General features: G+C 36.3%; 2 protein-coding genes across 7 annotated transcripts in view; both read right to left on the minus strand.

Annotated features, from left to right (window-relative positions):
- Positions 1–20,251, minus strand: part of Dpp10 (Dipeptidyl peptidase 10) — a 174,295-nt gene that overhangs the window by 120,634 nt on the left and 33,410 nt on the right. The window lies entirely within an intron of this gene.
- LOC141395264 (lamin-C-like) lies at positions 13,419–18,703 on the minus strand. Its single transcript, XM_073970921.1, has 2 exons — positions 17,735–18,703; positions 13,419–13,457 (listed from the first exon to the last, which is right to left on the minus strand). The coding sequence occupies exons 1-2, from the start codon at positions 18,701–18,703 to the stop codon at positions 13,419–13,421; spliced, it is 1,008 nt and encodes a 335-aa protein (XP_073827022.1).

Here is a 20,251-nt window from a genome sequence, read left to right on the forward strand (position 1 = left end):
TTGTTGCATCGGCGGCATCTTCATCTTGTTCTTTTTTGTTCTTATACATTTTACTTTGTGCTAAGATAAAAGACGTCTTAAGAAAATGAAATATGCCGTGCATGCAATGAAAATCTATTTTGACAAATAGAAAGATGGAATCAATTGCAAAAAGACTTTTTAAATAAGGCATTGCAAGAAAGAAGAGCTTTTAGGATTATTATCTCACTGGAAAATTAATTATCTTCAAGTAGATTGAATAAAGTGTAAGATGCCTTGAATAAGTGTTAACATTTAAGTTCATATATTAAAACAGCTGTTCTTAAGTTAAGGACAAAAAATATTTTAGTATTTGAAACACAAGCAAATACATATATCAGAGGCCAGATTCAGCCATTTTCATAAAACAAAAAAAAAACGGTAGAAACTACGCAAAAAACACATTGAATTTAAAAAATCCAAGTTCTATGACAAGTTTAGTCTGTTAATTATCATAATTCTCAGAGAAGCCACTTCCACCCCCGAGAGAAACCGATCTGATAATTTTGTGTTTGTGTGGGTATCTTTTGGGGTAAAATTTTTCATTTTAAAAGTGTTTTCAATCTTCAGCTCGACTCGAAAATAGATTGCCTAATTTTTGCCTATGAATTTTGAATATTACCAAAGGGTCAAATTAAAATTAGCGTGTTAGCGTTCACAGCCAAACTCATAACTTACGAAGACTACGCTGAGAGTCTTTGTAAGGAAGCTATACAGTGAATGGGCAAATATCCATCGTTGTTAAAAAACAAATTGCATTTGAAGGAGGAAAAGTTAGATGATAGCGAAGCGGCTCCACAGCCGATATGTCTGATAAGCCTCTATCATAGGCGAAACATGTCACATAGTGGTGGTTGTGTGGGTTCGAATCTTCGGCTTTTCTTTTTCTCTTGCTAAAATCATCGGTCATTAAGCTCGACACCAACGAGAATTTAATTAAAATTAATTAAATGTAAACAATATGTCTTTATTTCTGTTAATTATTATGAAATGTTAATATTGACAAGAAACATACAATCAACAAGAAGAACTACAATTTAATTATATTAAATGGACACTGTTTCGCCTGCCTTATTGCAATATCTATGAGAAACTGGCAATTTCCCTGTTTTCTCAAAATCGATAAATGTATTTACATTTACACAAAGTCGTATTGAATTTATTATCAGATATGAATTGTTAATAACATTTTACGTTTCACGTTTGCCATTTGTACTACTTAAATAATGTTAAATAATTTCAAATATTTGCATTTAAACACACACGAACATCAGAATGGGTTAATACGTGAACATCAGGGTATCATTAACAGTGTTTTAAAAGCCAAAAGTTGTATAAAATTTCTAAAAACCCATACCCTAGATCAATAATTTGTACAATCGTCGTTATACTGCTCAAAGCAGTTTTACATAGGTTAAATACCGAGAAATATACGCCAAATAATGTGGAGATGTTCCTGACATGGCTGTCGATAAAACGGATCATGGCTCTCGTCCGCCAATATTATCGATCAGATACGTGTTTATATTTCAGATAAACTTAAAGAACCAATACGAAGCAAAAACTGGTCAGCTACAATCCGCAGTGCACGTATTTAGAGAAGACACAGAAAGCACAACTCAAATTGAGATACGCAATAAATACCAGACTAGTTAATGAGACCCAGACTAGTCAAGATCGCATGCCCCCCAGTAAATTTACTTCCTGAGTGTTTCGGCTCTATAAAGTGGTGCTTTACTCTGTTCGGACTCAGCGAAAAGGTCTGAATTCATTGATATGATAGGAGTTTCTCCTGTCTTCATTGAGATGTTCGTGAAAAATAGTTTTTATACCCTCCACCATAGTATGGAGGGTATATTAAGTAAAATTCTGAGTCGATCTGTGCATGTCCATACCCCCGTCCTTCTGTGGTAATCACTCTAGCATCCACAAATATGGAGATAGGACGTTGAAATTTTGGGAAGATGCGTCTTTTGTTTGCAGGCAGGCCAAGTTCGACGATGGGCTATATCGGTCCACGTTTTGGTATAGCCCCCATATAACGGTACCTCCCGATTTGAGGTATTTTGATGTTTTTAGTCACATTTTCAAACCGAATTAGTTATAATTTGACATTAAGGGTTCCCAGTAATCAACAAACTTATATTCCAAAGGATACCTTCCGATTTTCGATATTTTGAGAATTTTAGCTATAATTTTCACCCGAACTAGCTGTAACTTGACATTTGAGGTTCTCAGTTGTCGTCAAACTTCTCCACAGAACATCGCCAACATAGGTCCATGGTTTGGTATAGCCCCCATATAACGGTACCTCCCGATTTTCGGTATTTTGAGAATTTCGGCTACAATTTTTTACCCGAACTAGCTGTAAATTGACATTTGAGGTTCTCAGTGGTCATCAAACTTCTCCACCAAACATCGTCAACATAGGTCCATGGTTTGGTAAAGCCCCCATATAACGATACCTCCCGATTTTCGGTATTTTGAGAATTTTAGCAACAATTTTTAATCGAAATAGCTTTAAATTGACATTTGAGGTTCTCAGTGCTCATCAAACTTCTCCACCAAACATCGTCAACATAGGTCCATGGTTTGGTAAAGCCCCCATATAACGATACCTTTCGATTTTCGGTATTTTGAGAATTTAAGCAACAATTTTTAATCGAACTAGCTTTAATTTGACATTTGAGGTTCTCAGTGCTCATCAAACTTCTCCACCAAACATCGTCAACATAGGTCCATGGTTTGGTAAAGCCCCCATATAACGATATCTTTCGATTTTCGGTATTTTGAGAATTTTAGCAACAATTTTTAATCGAACTAGCTTCAATTTGACATTTGAATTTTCAGTGATCACGAAACTTCTTCATTTAAATTCGTCAACATAGGTCCATCTTTTAGTATATCTCCTATATAACGGTACCTTCCGATTTTCGGCATTTTGTTTGATGGAACTACCCTCAATTTAATTTGACTTTTAAGGTTTTCTCCAGTTACAAAACTTTTCCACCAAAAATTATAAAGATAGGTTGACACTTTGATGTAGTCCCGTAGGTGGTACTCTTCACCTGGCGGAACACATTTTTTAGATTAGATTTGATAATTAAGACAATTGGTGTATCTATCCATGGTCGAACATTTTTTCCACCTAAAATTGTGAAAGGAGACTAATTAGTCCATTCGGCCCGGCCGAACTTAACGACTTTTTACTTGTTTTTAGTTAATACTAAAACAATGTGGGTACTTTTGGCTTTCAAACTATGTATAGCATAGGTGTCAGCATTCCACGAACATAAGCCCACAAAACGTTTTCAATAAGAACAGATCGGCTGTCAAAAAAAAACTATTTGAGACCTGTGGCAGCTCGCTAGATATAACAATTTCGGCATCCGGTCTGATAAATGACCAGGGTAATAATGGCCATTTCTCTCGGAATTTTCCGCACGGAAAAAAATATTTTAAAAATTGAAATTCTTTTAAACTCAATATTTTAAAGATTTTATTAGAATCACTTAATTTTGGAATATTCTCGACGAGTCTACAAAAATATTCCCTTTTGGGACATATGTAAATATGAAAATTAAAAAACTTGTGAAATTGGGGAAAGAGAACAAATTCCGCACGGAATTTTTATTCATGATTGCACTGGACGTGTTCAGTCAACCCTTCATTTCGCTTAGCTTATCATCGTCTCCGTTAAAAGACCACCCGACTTCATTATCTCTGACTGTCGTACTTGTCACTCAAATGGGAATTCTGCTTGAAAAAGCTTCTGAGTATTTACCAATCACCGCCTCATAGAGTTGTCCAGTCCCTCAGATTTTCAGCTAACTGTGCAAATTTTCTGGCACATTTCAGTTGCAGCCGCTCCCTAAATAACTGCTGGTCGAATACTCCAAATTATAACAAATTTCCCAGCATAGGCGACGGGACTAGCAAATTAGCGTTATGTGTTTCGTCGTACTTAGCCTGAAGAATTTAATTAGGGAACTTTCATTTAAAATCAACAGGCTAGTGGGCAAGCACAAGCTGAACATGTAGATAGACCACCTAAAGTCATTTGCCGTTGGGTTGAGGAAATCATTGGCAATAGTTAAATCTCCCCGAATGTGAGAAATAAGGCTGATAGAATGGCTATTACCTTCAACTGCGTGACAGTGGCAGATCCGAAGAGGTGCACGTACTGTTTTAACAGGCACCCCGAGAGTGATAGGGTGGAGAGGTGTGTGCTACGCCTCACAGCGGCTCAGAATCGTCTTTTCCTGGTCAAAGCTCTGTAATTTTTCAAGGGATAGAGATATTTTCATACTTTGTGTGTTCGATTGATAACATAATCAGCTTTCCGATGCATTTAAAACAAGTAAAAAAGTATCAGTCGGCTTTGCCGACAGAGATATACCCTCAGCATGGGCAAATTGACACACTTTTTTCACAAAAAACTTATGTATTTAGGGGGTTTCAAAATTTTGGTCGTATGAACCGACAAAAATGTTGACTAGGATTAAAGTTCAAAAATTTTGCGGAAAACGTACTTAAAGGAATGGACCGACACAGGCCATGGGGGTGCCATAGGGGGTTTTTACACCCATCGGGCTGTTTTCTCAAGAAGTATGGACTTGCCCTTGAAACAACTTTTACCATCGTAATTGAGGCAGCGAATGTAAGTTGCTTCAACAAAAATCAAAGTGATTCAATAGCAGATCTTAAAGTGAACTTATCCAACATTTTGTGTGGGAGGTACGAGATGGAGTGGACAAATATAGTTCATATTCGAACCTGATCTATATCTGGTAGATATTATGAGAATGTATAAAGTATGGACCAAATCGGTCTCTCCCATCAAGAGTTATCGTGCGCACAATTTTTCCGAATATTTTTGAACTTTTGTGGGGTAGGTACCTGAAGGAGTGGACCGATATGGCTTTTCTACGAACTTAAAGTAAGTTTGGAAACAATATTACGAAGGCCAAATTTTGGCCGGAATCGGCATTTCCGTTCGAGAATTATATTGCGAATGTAAGTTGCTTCAACAAAAATCAAAGTGATTCAATAGCAGGTCTTAAAGTGAACTTATCGAAAATTTTGTGTGGGAGGTACGGGATGGAGTGGACAAATATAGTCCATATTCGAACCTGATCTATATCTGGTAGATATTATGAGAATGTGTAAAGTATGGACCAAATCGGTCACTCCCATCAAGAGTTATCGTGCGGACAATTTTTCCGAATATTTTTGAACTTTTGTGGGGTAGGTACCTGAAGGAGTGGACCGATATGGCTTATCTACGAACTTAAAGTAAGTTTGGAAACAATATTACGAAGGCCAAATTTTGGCCGGAATCGGCATTTCCGTTCGAGAATTATCTTGCGCTTCTACCCATAAACATGGTGTCATAGGGTTTGTTTTTCAACTTTCAGGTTATTTTTTCAGGAAGTATGGACTTGCCCCTGAGGAAACTTGTACCTTCGTATAGGGGACAGTGAATACAAGATGTTACAACAAAAACCAAGGCGATTCGAGAGCAGTTCCTAAACTGAACTTTTCCGAAGTTTTGTGTGGGAGGTACTCGAAGGAGTTTACTGAGTTTATTGAGTCCATATTGGAACCTCATCTAAGTCTGGTAGAAATTTCATAATGTGCAAAGTATGGACAAAATCGGTTACTCCCTTCAAGAGTTATCGTACGCACAAATTTTCCGAACATTTTCGAACTTTTGTGGGGGAGGTACCGGAAGGAGTGGACCGATATAATCCATCTTTGAACTTGAACTAAGTTTGGATAAAATATAACGAAAGCCAAATTTTGGACCGAATCGGCAGATCCGTTCGAGAGTTATCTTGCGCTCCAACCACTACACACGGTGTCATAGGGTTTTTTGTAACTTTCAGGCTTTTTTCTCAGGAAGTATGGACTTGCCCCTAATGAAACTTACAGCGTCGTATATATAACTTGCGTAAACAAAAACCAAGGCGATTCGAGAGCAGCTCCTAAACTGAACTTTTCCGAAATTTTGTGTGGGAGGTACCCGAAGGAGTGGACCGATTGAGTCCATATTGGAACCTCATCTAAGTTTGGTAGAAATTACACGATGTGCAAAGTATGGACCAAATCGGTTATTCCCTACAAGAGTTATCGTGCGCACAAGTTTTGCGACAATTTTTGAACATTTGTGGGGGAGGTACCTGAAGGAGTGGACCTATATGGCCCATCTTCGAACATAAATCGAATCTGGACAAACTATTTCGATACCCAAAATTTGAACCGAATCGATTGATCCGTTCGAGAGTTATCGTGCGCACCAGCCAGCCAGACAGACGGACAGACAGACAGACGGACGGACATTGCTAGATCTACTCAAAATTGTCTGAAACGAATATCGTACAAACATACTTGGGGTCTAAAACCATTATTTCGATGAGGCACATTTTTGGTCGTATCAAAGTGTAAATACCCTCTTTAGCCTAAAGGCTGAGGGTATAAAAAAAGGTTAAACACCAATAAACAAACTACACCATTTCACATGTAATTCGAAGAATTTCAGTTGTAATTCGAAACATTTCACTTGTAATTTTAGAATTCCAATTGAATTTCGAATTATTTCATTTGTAATTTGAGAATTCCATTTGAAATTCGTATTATTTCATTTGTAATTTGAATTTTTTCATTTGTAATTCGAATTATTTAATTTGTAATTCGAATTTTTCCATTTGTAATTTGAATTTTTTCATTTGAAATTCCAAATGAAAAACTTCGATTTACAAATAGGAAAATTCAAATTACAAATAGAAAAATTCGAATTACAAATTAAAAAATTCAAATTACAAATGGAATAATTCAAATTTCAAATGGAATTCTCAAATTACAAATGAAATAATTCGAAATTCAATTGGAACTCTCAAATTACAAGTGAAATGTTTCGAATTTCAAATGAAATAATCAAATTACAACTGAAATTCTTCGAAATACAAGTGGAAATGGTGTATAAAAACAATTTAAAAAAATTGGAAAACAAATTTTAAAAAATTTTTGTAAAAACATTTAATTTTTTTCCAAAATTAAAAAAATACTCTTTGGGTTTTCATAAAACTCATATATTAGAAACAATGTCCATTTGTGTATAAAAGCTGATTTTTTTATGGGAAACGAACAGTATGGAAAAAAACACAGTTTTACCCATGTAATTTCAAAACATTAAAAAAGGTAAAAGAAACGAATGTGACTGATACAAAAGTATATATGGGCTGAAAACGGAACTTTGTTCCAAGATCTTCTATAAAAGTTATAATCCAGTAAAGTTGGAATTTACTAAAATTTAGTACCTGAGGAAAAATAAAATAACTTATTCTAAACGCTACTGTAAACGATACGGTTCTAAAAGACAACAATGAACACAATATCTGTTATAGTTTCCGAGAAATAGCTATTTATTTCTCCAGGAAACTAAAAAAATTATGTATTTTCCAAAATTTCGAAAAAAACTCACACCTTCCAATATTTTGATCTAATTTTTTGGTTTCCTTAGTTTCAACATGTTTACTATGGAAATTAACAATCGGTGATGACAAAAAATTGGGGTTTTGGCTAGGAAAATCGATTCCTGGACCACTGTGCGTCGTATACCAGCCATCTCAGCCGAGGAGGTACCACTACAATTGACGATAAAGGATGTCTTCTAAAATGCGAAATCATATAAAGTGATGGACCCATTCGAAATCTCAATGATATTCCTTCAGCACACAATTCTGGGTTGAGTGTGTCCAAGTGCCCTCAATTATTCGGTAGCCACCCATATTGTATCAGAGTGGAAAGGGACGAATCGTTCGGGATGAATTTCCTTCTGTCGCCAGTAGCAAAGATTTCAGAGGCCCTACTATTCCCACATGACAAGAAGTTTTTCCGCAAGTTCTACAGAAAACCAACAGCATTATACGCCATATCTACACGTATCAGTCGAGGATTGGACCGGAACAGGCCGTGCGACCGAACAGTCAAGGTCCCTTTTGACCTATCATCAAAGGTCTTCTATACCAACAACCATGCCAATCCGCTCGAAGTCATAAAGAATATTTCCCTCCTTCAGCCGTGATTGATCGATCCAATGATCATCAACTTGATGCTAGTCGCTTGTGGAATTCAGAAAGAAGTAGTCATATCGCCGGAACTGATAAAATTATTATTAGGTGGCCTTCTACAGAACATTTGTTCTATAAGTCCAACTAAAAAATAGATTTCCACTTCTCTCCATTTCTTGATTTTCTTTCCCAATTTTGAATATCACGATTTTTAATCTCGTGTTCCACTTGCTTACTCCGTCGAAGCCCATGCAATTCTGCATGTACCCCAATTCGCCATGTTTTTATAAGCCTTTTTAGTGGATTCCCCATTCCTGATTCTCATGACATGGCCTAACTAACGTAATCGTTATAACTCTATACGCTTAACTAAGCCGATGTCGCCGTATAGCCGATAAAGCTCGTAGTTCATACGACGTTCATATTTACCGTCAACACTGATTGGCTCATATATCTTTCGAAGATTTTTCTCTCAAACACACCATAGCTGTACCTTTTCAAAATTTCAAGTCCTTCGGATGGCATAGAGATCATAATGTATCGGATGATCTTGACGTCGCGTCCTATCGTATGTGATAGTTTAACTATATACATACATAGGTGACTTAGTACACCATGGGCGGCTGAAATCAGGCTTCTCATGAACATATTGGTCGGTGCTGTTCCGATTCCGACCACTAACTATCTCAAGATTTTGGATGTAATATGTTTAAGTCGCCAGCGCAAGCCTCAAGTCGCTGGTCGACAGTACTTAGGGTGCTGATAAAGAAACTTAGTTAATCATTTATAAAGCAATATACCGGTGCAAGCTAGAAAATGCGCAGTGGAAAATGTGCAAACCTGCAAATTCTTCCCCTGAGGGCTGTAATATGGTGCTTCCCCATGTCACCAGTAGAAAAGGCGAAAAGGTTATTGGAGCATTATCAGAACAACGAGCCTATCAGACAGACTCGGCTAGCATTTACACTAATGCAGATCTACAGGGAACTGAAAGATATAGTGAAATTACTGTAATGGGTACCCACCCCTATTGATCACAGTAAAAGAACGCCACGAGTGGTTTTGGGACAATTAAGATCCGGTCGATGCAGTCGCCTGCCTCAATTCGTATTGGATCCGAATTGTAGCACGATACCCAACACACGTTCTCCATGTGGATAACGAAATCGGAACAAAATTCGGACGCTGTCGAATCCGAAATCGTAACGATATCGGAATGAAATGTCGAAGCGAAATCGGATCGATTTCGGAACGAAATCTGAAGAAAATCCTTGGAATTTTTTCCGACATTCGCTCCGAAATTAGAACGAAATCAGTACAAAAACTAAACTATTCAGTCTCTGAAAAATCGTTTAGAATCGTAACGATTTTGCTTCCGAAATTGATTAGACGTGTCGAACATTCGACAGTTGGTTTGCTGGGTTGGGACCGCTCGATACGCTGCAGCTATATAACTGCCTAGTTAGAACCACTTACATAACTTCCGATTGTTAGGTCTCATTTAGATTACAATCTAGTCTAAATTGCAGAATATTTGAATTTGGACACAGAAGAACCAGTTAACTGATTATACGCGAAAGAACATATTTGCATTGCTACAACAACATAACTTTTAGCAGAGTATTTTGCAGTTTTTGCCATCTTTTAGATAATCTACTTTTTAAATTCAACAATATTGCTTTTCACATTCACAAATCAACAATTTCCCTTTAAATGAAAAATAAAACTTAAATTAAAATTTAAATATTTTTGCACCACCCGCTGCAACAAAACCACCAAACCGAGATTTTTCTTTAATAAAGACATGCATATTTTATTCCGAGAATTTAAAATAATCACACTGTGCAACCACCGATGGCTTGAAATGTCCATGGCAATGTCGTGGAAATATACCCAACAACTACAAACATACATAGACACACATACAAACGACTTCATAGAGCAATGAAACCAATTGCATACTTTTAACATTTATACACCACGCACATGTATGTACTATGTGCAACAACAAGCAAGAGCACAGACAACAACTACAGAACAGCTAAAAGAGAACATAACACCATGGTCAGTTACATGCTTTTGCCACAAGCCACATTGATAGGGAAAATTGTGTGTTGGTATGTGTGCGTGTGTGTGAATGTTTGCTTGGTCTGGCAGGCAGGCATGCAAATGACGTTGCCATACATTAAAGTGTAAATGAATACGAATATTTGTATAGTGTGAGAGAAAGAGTGGTATAACGATGTTATGGCTAAAGCTATGCCGTTAAATTCAAAAATTACTAGAACAAATACATAGGTATTATGTGTGTGTGCGCTCTTCTTATATGGCCTGAAAGTTTAAATTTGTTATTGCCATTCGAATTGCAAACTGTTGTAATTTAACAACAGTTCACTGTTGTCGTTTTGTTTATGGCGGAATTTACGTTTGCGGCAATCATTCGATGGTTTGTTGATGGTGTTATATCTGGCCATAACTTAACGCATTAATTTTAAATGCTCACACACAAATTTGTACTCTAACAGCACCCACTTCCTCTCTGTCTTTCTTTTTTTAACGCATAAATAGTAATGTTTGTATATTGTGTTTTTGTGAGTGTGGTGGCGTTTATGGAACTGAATTGCCAAGGCATAAAACAACAACAAAAATAAGTTATTTTTAAATTTTATTGATATAAAAACCCAACTACCCAGCAGCAGCAGACGAATGAACAGACAGATAGGCAGCCATGTAACGGAAGAGGACGTGACGTTTTTAAAAGTTTTTGCTTGTAATTTTACCACAAAGAGTTTTAATGTATCTCATTATTCTTTTCAGTTTATTTAAATTAAAGCCACATTAATGAACGAACCAGCCAGCCAGCCAGCGTGTGCGTTGTCGCTCTATAGAAAATGTTGTTCGCTATATTATCGCAATTGTAATGAATAAGTAAATAAACGAAACATTTGAATTTCAAAAGGATATTTCATGTTTAAATCCATTAAGGCTTGACATTTATAAATCACAATATATGCATATGTATAGTTTGACTAAAAGGTTCCTTTGATTTTGTTGTATTTACATTTTCTTTTTGGTACCCTACACCAGAGTATAATGACATTATACAACTACTTGAGATGGAGAACGATTTTTGTATTTATTTAAACAATTCTCATTAAAATAAATCTTAACTTAACTTAAATCTTAAATTGTTTAAGATTTGCAATTATGAAAAGCTAAGTGTATTAGGTGGCGTATGACAGTTGTCAATAGTTATACGTCCCTTTACAGCAAGCAAGTCTTAACCCTTTCGGCCCGAACTTTTTTCCTCGCATTAGTAGTTACTTTAAAAACATAGAATTAAAGTATAAGTCGAAACTAAGACATAACATAAATTGGTGGGCGTTACCCCACCTATTTCGGAAGATACAGTACATTTAATCTAAAATTTATTTGCTCATTATTTTGTGCAATTATGTAAATATAAATATTATTATCGTATAGAAGTATACCTCTGACCTTACTTTTGAAGAATCAAAACTAAAGTTTAACATAAAGCTCATACATTTTGATTTAGAAACGATTTAAATAATTTGGACTGTATACATCGATTTTTGACATGCCGTGATTTTCCAGACTTCAAACTGAATAATGCATCGTAGTTCTGTTGATTGGGATACAACTGGCACTTTTTTATAATTTTTGCATTCTTAGGACTACAATTAGCCAAAGCAATGTGTTCTTTGAGGAAAAAATTCCGTTAGTTTTAAATAAAACGACGCTAAAATCGAAGTTGCTTATAAGCAACGTTGGGGCCGAAAGGGTTAATATTCCAAAAACTAATAGACACATAATGCAAGTATACAATGGAAATAAATATTAGGTCAATCTTGGAACGATTTTAATGTCTTCGAAAATATTAATAACTTGAGCACAATTTTTTAACCTCGTTTCTATGAGAACTACAAAAGAGAAATCAACTTGTGGGAATTCATTTCAGACATGATAAAATATTCCTCATATGCAGAAGTTGAAAAATTTATAAAAGTCCATAGTCTAACACGCCGACTATAGGTTAGTTTTTTCTACTTGTTCCAAATATACATCCTTACCTCAATAAATCTATGTTAAAAATGTACCTGTATGTAGCAATTGTCATTGTTTGGTGTTAGGCTTTCATACACATCTTTCAAATGTAACAACAACACCAGCACAGAAAAAAGAGTTAAGTAAACATATTTTTATTATCACACTCACAGTTCCTCCTCGCACCGGTGATTTAACGTTTTTTATTCCTTCGCACAGTAATGGAACGAGTAACGAACAAACAAACGAGTGAGAATGAGATTTCACTCGGCCGCATTAGCAAACAATGAATGTTTGTTGAATAACAAAAAAATCTGTTCAAATCTGTGTGTCCTTGTTTATGGCATTGCTACCACCATCATTCTGGGCCAGCCTACATTTTAAGCTTAACACCAACAAAGAGAAAAGTTTTCTAATTTAGAACAAAACAAAAAAATCTTCACAATAAAACTTTGCATTTCCTGCTTGGAAAAGTGGTTGCTGAAAAAGTGTGTTCCAACAATTTCTCATTCAAGTATTTATAATTAAAAATAAATATTCATATTTAAAGAACAGTTAAAAAGGAAAGGCTATGCCATTTTTATTTCAAACATCTAGTTTTAGAAATTATTCAAAGCTATAGTGCAAAAAACAAGGTGACACAATAAGACCAGTAGAAAAAATTTTAACAATTAATAAAACTTGTGTGACATATTTTACGGGTTTGTTCTTTTTGGTGAATTCCTCACAAGTCTGTTGTATTCATGCAGAAACCTCCTCTCGTCATCGATGTTTCTAGTCTAGTTCCTCCAACTCGTTTTTTAAGTTACCGACAAAAACCGGTAATTTTAAAAAGCAAAATTTTGAATGAAAAGTTCAAATAAAAGTTGACAACACTGTTGCTATCGGTAAAACTTTACGACTACTTTTTATTTGTTGCTAACTTACCGAAAAATATAGTTAATTACCGAAATTATAAGCATTTTAATATTACCGATTTTTGTCGGTAACCCCAAAAGTTAGAGCATCGAATACGGATAATTCAACAGTGCAAAAAACACTCTATTCGCCTTAAGCGAATAAAAACGCATACATAAACTCGTATGAGCGAAAGGGCGACAAATACGAGAGAATTGAAAGAGCAACAATGAAGTCACTGAACGAACGTGAAAAAGAGTACAACAAAAACTATAGCAAAAGAAACAGGGAAAATTGACACTAAGCGATAATGGAATGATACTAGTAAGACAAATGTCAAACAAAAGTACATAAATAACATGTAAATTAACCCACATAGCGCCGAGAATTCTTTTTGCGAGAAAACTAAAAATTGTATATGAAAATGATATTTTTAAGACTTGAGACCAAAAAGTCGATTTTTTTAATTGCTTGCGTTTTAGGCCAATAGCGTTTAGGCCACACAAAAATGTGCGAAAATATCCATGTTTTATTAATTTTTGCATCCATTTTTGGTGGCGTCTAAACGACCAGTGGGTTCAAGTGGGTTAAGAATGGATGGATTGAGAAAAATCTATACAGCAGTTTTTGTTGTAAAACTAAATCAAATGTAAACAAGTGAGCAAAGGCTATAGTCGGGACGGGGCCGACCATGTGATACCCTACACCACTACCCCTGTGCATAAGCTTTTCCCTGGTAAACATTTCTTTTAGGGAATATAATCCGACTACCACCGGGGGACCCCATAAGCAACCAAAATTTCCGATCAAAATTACGACCTGTAGCTTGATTGCAAAAAATGGAAGAATTGGATGCATTACCGACTATTGTGGTATCTCCCTTGTTTGACCACATTCGCCAACCTGCTTTACACCAATGTAAAGGTAATGTTTTCTTCTTCCATTGACAGGCTTTGCCGTTGAAATACCCCTACTAGAAGCCGATATATTCACAAAGAATAAAACTTTGAATTTGTCCCCAAATGAGTTTTTCCCGATTCCGACCCCTAAATATTATCCGACTATCACAAAAATCAATAGGCTTCTTCCTCTCTGGGGCCCCCATCTACCCCCAAAATTTCGTCACTATCCGGTCAAAATTCAAAAATGTAGCGTGATTACAAAAAATAGAAAAATTGGGTATACTACTGAATTTTGCAATATCTCGGTTTGCTCACTTACGCCAACATACTTTTCCATTGACGGGTATTCCTTTTGGAATACTCCTACCAGAAGCGGAGATATTCGCATAAGAAAAAAACCTTGACTTTTCTCCACATAAGCTTTTCGCTTATTCCGGCTCCTGAATATTATCCGACCATCACCAAACTAAATAGGCTTCTTCCTCTGTGGGACCCGCATCAACTCCCAAAAAATTCGTGACGATCCGATCAAAATTGCGACCTGTAGCGTGATTACAAACAAATCGGAAAATGGGATGCATTACCGACTATTGCGATATCTCTGTTGTTTGAGCAGCTACGACAACCTACTTTACATCGTTGTAAAGGTGATATTTTCTACTTTCCTTGCCAGGTATATCAAACCTCTTAAAGAAACAGAGATATTGGCTTTGAAATAAAACGTAGACCTTTTCTCCAAATAAGTTTTTGCCCATTCCGACCACTGAATATTATCCGACCATCATTAAAATCAGTAGGCTTCTTCCTCTGTGGGACCCCCAAATCAATAGGCTTCTTAATCTGTGAGACCCCCATTAACCCTCAAATTTTCGTGACGATCAGATCAAAATTGCGATCTGTAGCGTGATTTCCAAAAAAATAGAAAAATGGGATGTATTACCGACTATTGCGATATCTCCGTTATTTGGTTACCTACGCAGACCTAGTTTGCATCATTGTAAAGATGGCATCTTCTACTTTCATAGTCATGCTTTGCTTTTGGAAAATGTTCAACTAAAGCTGTGATATTGGTCAATATAATGAAAATCGCAAAAATGAAAATTGGGGTTTTATTTGCTACTATTGTGATATCTTCGTTGTTTCATCACCTACGAGCACCTACTTTACATCATTAGAAAGGTGATATTTTCTACTTTCATTATCAGGTTGCTTTTGGTATACCCTACATAGAAGCTGAGATATTTGCTTTAGAAAAAAACGTTGTCTATTTATCCACCTAAGTTTTTTGCCCTTTCCGACCCCTAAATATTATCCGACCATCACCAAATCAATAGGCTTCTTCCCCTCCGGGATCCCCATCAACATCCAAAATTTCGTGACGATCCGATCAAAATTGCGACCTGTAGCGTGATTACAAGGTTTAGATGGACAGACGGACGGACGGACACACATAGCCAGATCGACTCAGCTCGTCGAGACGTTCCTTTTGGTATATATATGTATGGGTCTACGACCACTATTTCGATGCGTTACAAACTTTTTGCCCAAAACCAACTTATAATACCCTCCCCACATAGTGGTGTAGGGTATAAAAAATAACGAAAATTCATCCAAATCCACTTAAATCAAACGCAGTATCCGCAGCGACTTTTGAGACTTTTGGGCCATTTGGACCTCTAAAAGAAAAATTAGTAATATATGTATGTATAGTAATATATGTATAGCAATTCACCCAATCTTACGTGCATAATGACATCGAGTGAGAAATATTGGTTTTGGCGGCAATATACGAGGTCTGCTATATAAGTTTCTGGCGTAGGTAACACTACGAATTGCCATTTGACATTTCCATTGGAAAGTTTGATATTTTTGCATAAACGTACTTGCAGTGTTGTTTACAGTGACTTGAAAAAATCAATTTGCCAAATAATATATATATGGGAGCTATATCCAAATCTGAACCTATTTCGATCTTTTTTAGCACATTTATTTGTAGGCCAAATTCCGTCACACATTCCAAATTTAGAGACTGTATCTGTTGTATACTCGTAGATATTTGCATACACAATATATAATTTTTTCGGAGGTATATCCGATTCTGATGCTATATCTCCGGATCAACGCGGAATTTCAAAACATGTTATAGCCTATGTTACTTTCGGGCCATGAAGTGATATACTCTGAAAATTTCAGGCAAATCGGTTCAGCGGTTTTTGAGTCTATAAATTTCAAACAAACAATTTTTCTACTTTATATATATATAGATATAACTTTATTTAATATATCATAAAAATTAAACGTGGTTTGCGCGGGGTCTTTTTCAATATTTAAATGGAAGAAAGTTATTTTAGTTATTAATAGTCAAAAGGTCATTCTTTCATACAACAGGAAATAATATTTGGAAAAAAAAAATCATTTCATAGTATTTTTTTCAAACAAAAAAAAAATAAATAAATAAATAAATCAAAGTGGTTTGTGCGGAACCTTTTTTATAATAAAATGGAATGAACGTTATTTTAGACATTAATAGGCAAAAGTTCATTTATTCTCACTACAGGAAATCATTCTTGAAAAAATGCCAAAAAGTAATAACCCTAGTGTATACTGGAAATACTAAAAAAAACCATTTTTGATAATAAATATTCGTGTTATCATTATTAGACCAGAAACTTATATAGTAGCCCGTTATCGTCGTGTACACCTCTACAGGCACAAAGGGCAGTGATGACCGACGTTGGGTAATATAACCCCATTTGAACATCGTGACCGAGTAAACGAAGCTATAAAATTGTGCATGCGCATATAGGAACGAGTACAACAACTTGGTACGAGGGCTGCACGATAACTATCTGGCCTAACAACAAAAATGCAAATTTTTACCATCAAAAATAGTTTTATTGTTTTCTTAAGTAGTCTCCAGCTCAAAGCACTTGTTAAATCACTTTTTCAACTCCGATTAAGACGCCTCCAAAACATGGTTTTGGAACGCTTCAACAGCATCTTCTGGCAACGAAAATCGTTAACCACGCCTTTTTCTAGATATGCTGGAATCAAATGTCATTGGATCCCCTGTCTGGGCTGTACGGCGGATGACCCATCAATTCCACGTTCTGTCCGCCAAACAGGGGCTGGTTTGAATCTATGTGTGAGAGCTTGTGATGAGGCGACTCCTAGCCTCATCACTACAATGCAGCCCAAGAAAACCTAAGGAAAAACCCAAGAACGAAAACACGCGGGTGATGTATATTCTTCGATGGTTCGAAAGAAACTCAAAAATTTATTTACTATTCTACAAAATATTTACAACTCTTAAAACTAACACACACAGACAATACATTTAGTAATGTACGCTGTGTACATAAATACATCATGCACACCACGCACACACTGCGTTGCGGGTGATAAGAAACATACACTATTTTATTACCGACCCTTTCTATTTATGGCCGACATCTGTTATGTGTAAAGATAGCACATTGGTGCGTTGACTAAAATCTACCTGACACCATTAAAAACAATTCTATAAAATTGTCCATACTCCCCGCCGTGAAAAGATCCTAATCTTTTAACAATTGTATGTATTAGTATCTTATCTTTTACAAACTAAATTTTTTAGTAATATTGCAATTACATTTAATTTTGTAACTGCTGAAGGCATTACTTATATTCTAAAACTAATTATATGAATGCAACAATTATTATAACTTAATTCTAGGTGATGGCACCCAACACCTTCAGCAACCAGCTCGGACGGGGACTTCTTTTCCATTGCTTAATTACGTGGTAAATCCATTTTCTTCGTAGAGGATAACCTGAAACATTGCTAGCGTCAGCTCTGGTTGTGCGATAACCGGTAACTTCTTCATTGGCATTAAACATCGATGCCTTTTTGCTAGCGCCACCTTGTATTTCTTGTGACTTCATAACCATGTGGATCGGAGGTTCATATGTTGCACTAACTCTCAATTTGTTGATATCACCCTCAATGGTGCCTGAGCGATGGAAATTGACGTCATTCTCTTTGTCATTGGCATTAGGTTTAAATTGGAAACCACCGATATGTACTTCTTTAGTACCTTTCTTCAGTACCATTTCTTCAAGATCACTTTGGGAAATTTCGATGTGATCTTTCTCCCTGCTGGGTTGACTCATATCTTCTTCGTTCCACAGTAATTTGTCGTACATAGCACTTTCTTCTTGTAGTTGTTGTTGTGCCATTCCATTTCGTAGACGTCGCAATTCATCTTCCAGATTTACTACCTCAGCAGCATGGCATGTCCGTTCCTGTTGGATCAATTCCTCCAAATCACGATTACGGGTATTCAATGCAGCATTTGTAGCTTCCAACTCATTAATGCGACTATTCAAGCTATGATTGGCTTCTGCTTGAAGACTATTAATCTCTTGTTGGTACATCATTTCAAGTTTGCGCATTTGTTCTTCGTGTTGTTCACGCAACTGTTGTAACACTGCACTGATTTCAGCTTGGTGGCGAGAATGTATTTCATCAATTTCTCGCAAATGACTTTGCTCCTTAAACGTGAGTTCTTCGCGTAGTCTCTGAATGCGGTTTTGCAAATCCGTACGGATCATGGATTCAGCGTTTAAATATTTACGAGCTTCGTCCAATTGTTGTCGTAGACACTCCGATTCTTTCTGCACTTCACAAAGATTTTCCACAGCCTTTTCCTTTTCAGCATAAGCAGCATTGTATTTGACGGTAACGTCAGTGACCTGTGACTCATACATTCGAGCCTTTTCTTCAGCAAGTCGGCAGTCCTTGATTTGTTGATCCAATTTGGACTTAAATTGCTCATTTTCTTCTCGTAATCGATTTGTTTCACTTTTTAATTTTCGCGAAACATCCACGCACGCCTTTTCATTCTCAGTTTTCGAGCTCCTAACAACTTCCTGTATAGGCCCTAAACTACCTGAGAACTGTGCCTCATAATTTATGTTCACCTTTTTTGGTGCTACTCTTGAAATGTTCCCACTTCTTACTATTTGGTAACAAATTTGCAGATAATGGTAATGACTTGTGTAGTCACCCTCTATCCCTACTACCTCCAAATATCGCACGTAATGTGACAATAATGACTGATAACTCTTTTCGAAGTCTTTTGTTCTTGAGAAAAGAGCTTTTCTAATCTCCCCCCAAAAATCAAAAGAAGCATCTACTAAATTAATTGTTTCCCTAATATTTGGCGGTCCTGTTTGGAGCAGTCCGGATTTCTTTCCACACTGTTCCGATGAACTTAAGCTGTTCACCTCAGCTATAAAATCTACATTATGTAAACGTGGCACTTCTATAGGCACAAACAAACCCATAGCTTCCATGTTTTCCTCTATGCTTTTAACGGCATATTGCACTCCCACAGCGAATATGCAATGATCGTATGGTACTTTTTCCATACGTCGGAGCTCCCTTTCGTTACCTAAAAAGTCCGTTCTTGCTTCCGCGAAAGAACTAACTATTTTGGAACACTTTTCCCTAATTTCCTTGGCTACACTTGTTTGAGCAATTTTGTATATTTGTAAATCAATGGACACTATATACTCGCCCAACATCCTTTGATGTTGGATGAATTCTTCGAAATTCATTTTCGCGAGCTATATTTTTTGTCACTTTATTATTTTTTTTTTTTTATTTGTTATTAAAATTGACCTAACATACTCTTTGCTTCGAGTATGCGTCTTTTAATAACCTAACACAGTCACTTTTTTCTACAGCACTGCACTACACGTATAAACTACACAACGTTCTCCTTTGGAACTGCGAGCCTACCACGTCACTTAAATAGCGGATCTATTACGTGTTTTTACTAAACATATAACAATCACTTTGGGGTCACCAAATGATGAGGCGACTCCTAGCCTCATCACTACAATGCAGCCCAAGAAAACCTAAGGAAAAACCCAAGAACGAAAACACGCGGGTGATGTATATTCTTCGATGGTTCGAAAGAAACTCAAAAATTTATTTACTATTCTACAAAATATTTACAACTCTTAAAACTAACACACACAGACAATACATTTAGTAATGTACGCTGTGTACATAAATACATCATGCACACCACGCACACACTGCGTTGCGGGTGATAAGAAACATACACTATTTTATTACCGACCCTTTCTATTTATGGCCGACATCTGTTATGTGTAAAGATAGCACATTGGTGCGTTGACTAAAATCTACCTGACACCATTAAAAACAATTCTATAAAATTGTCCAGCTTGCGTTGTCATACTGCAGAATGATTAATCTTGTTCGTTTTTCGAATTTCTCAGGAGACC

The sequence above is a fragment of the Musca autumnalis genome, unplaced genomic scaffold (assembly GCF_047663935.1).
Source record: "Musca autumnalis isolate F117 unplaced genomic scaffold, ASM4766393v1 scaffold_2, whole genome shotgun sequence".
NCBI lineage: Eukaryota > Metazoa > Arthropoda > Insecta > Diptera > Muscidae > Musca > Musca autumnalis.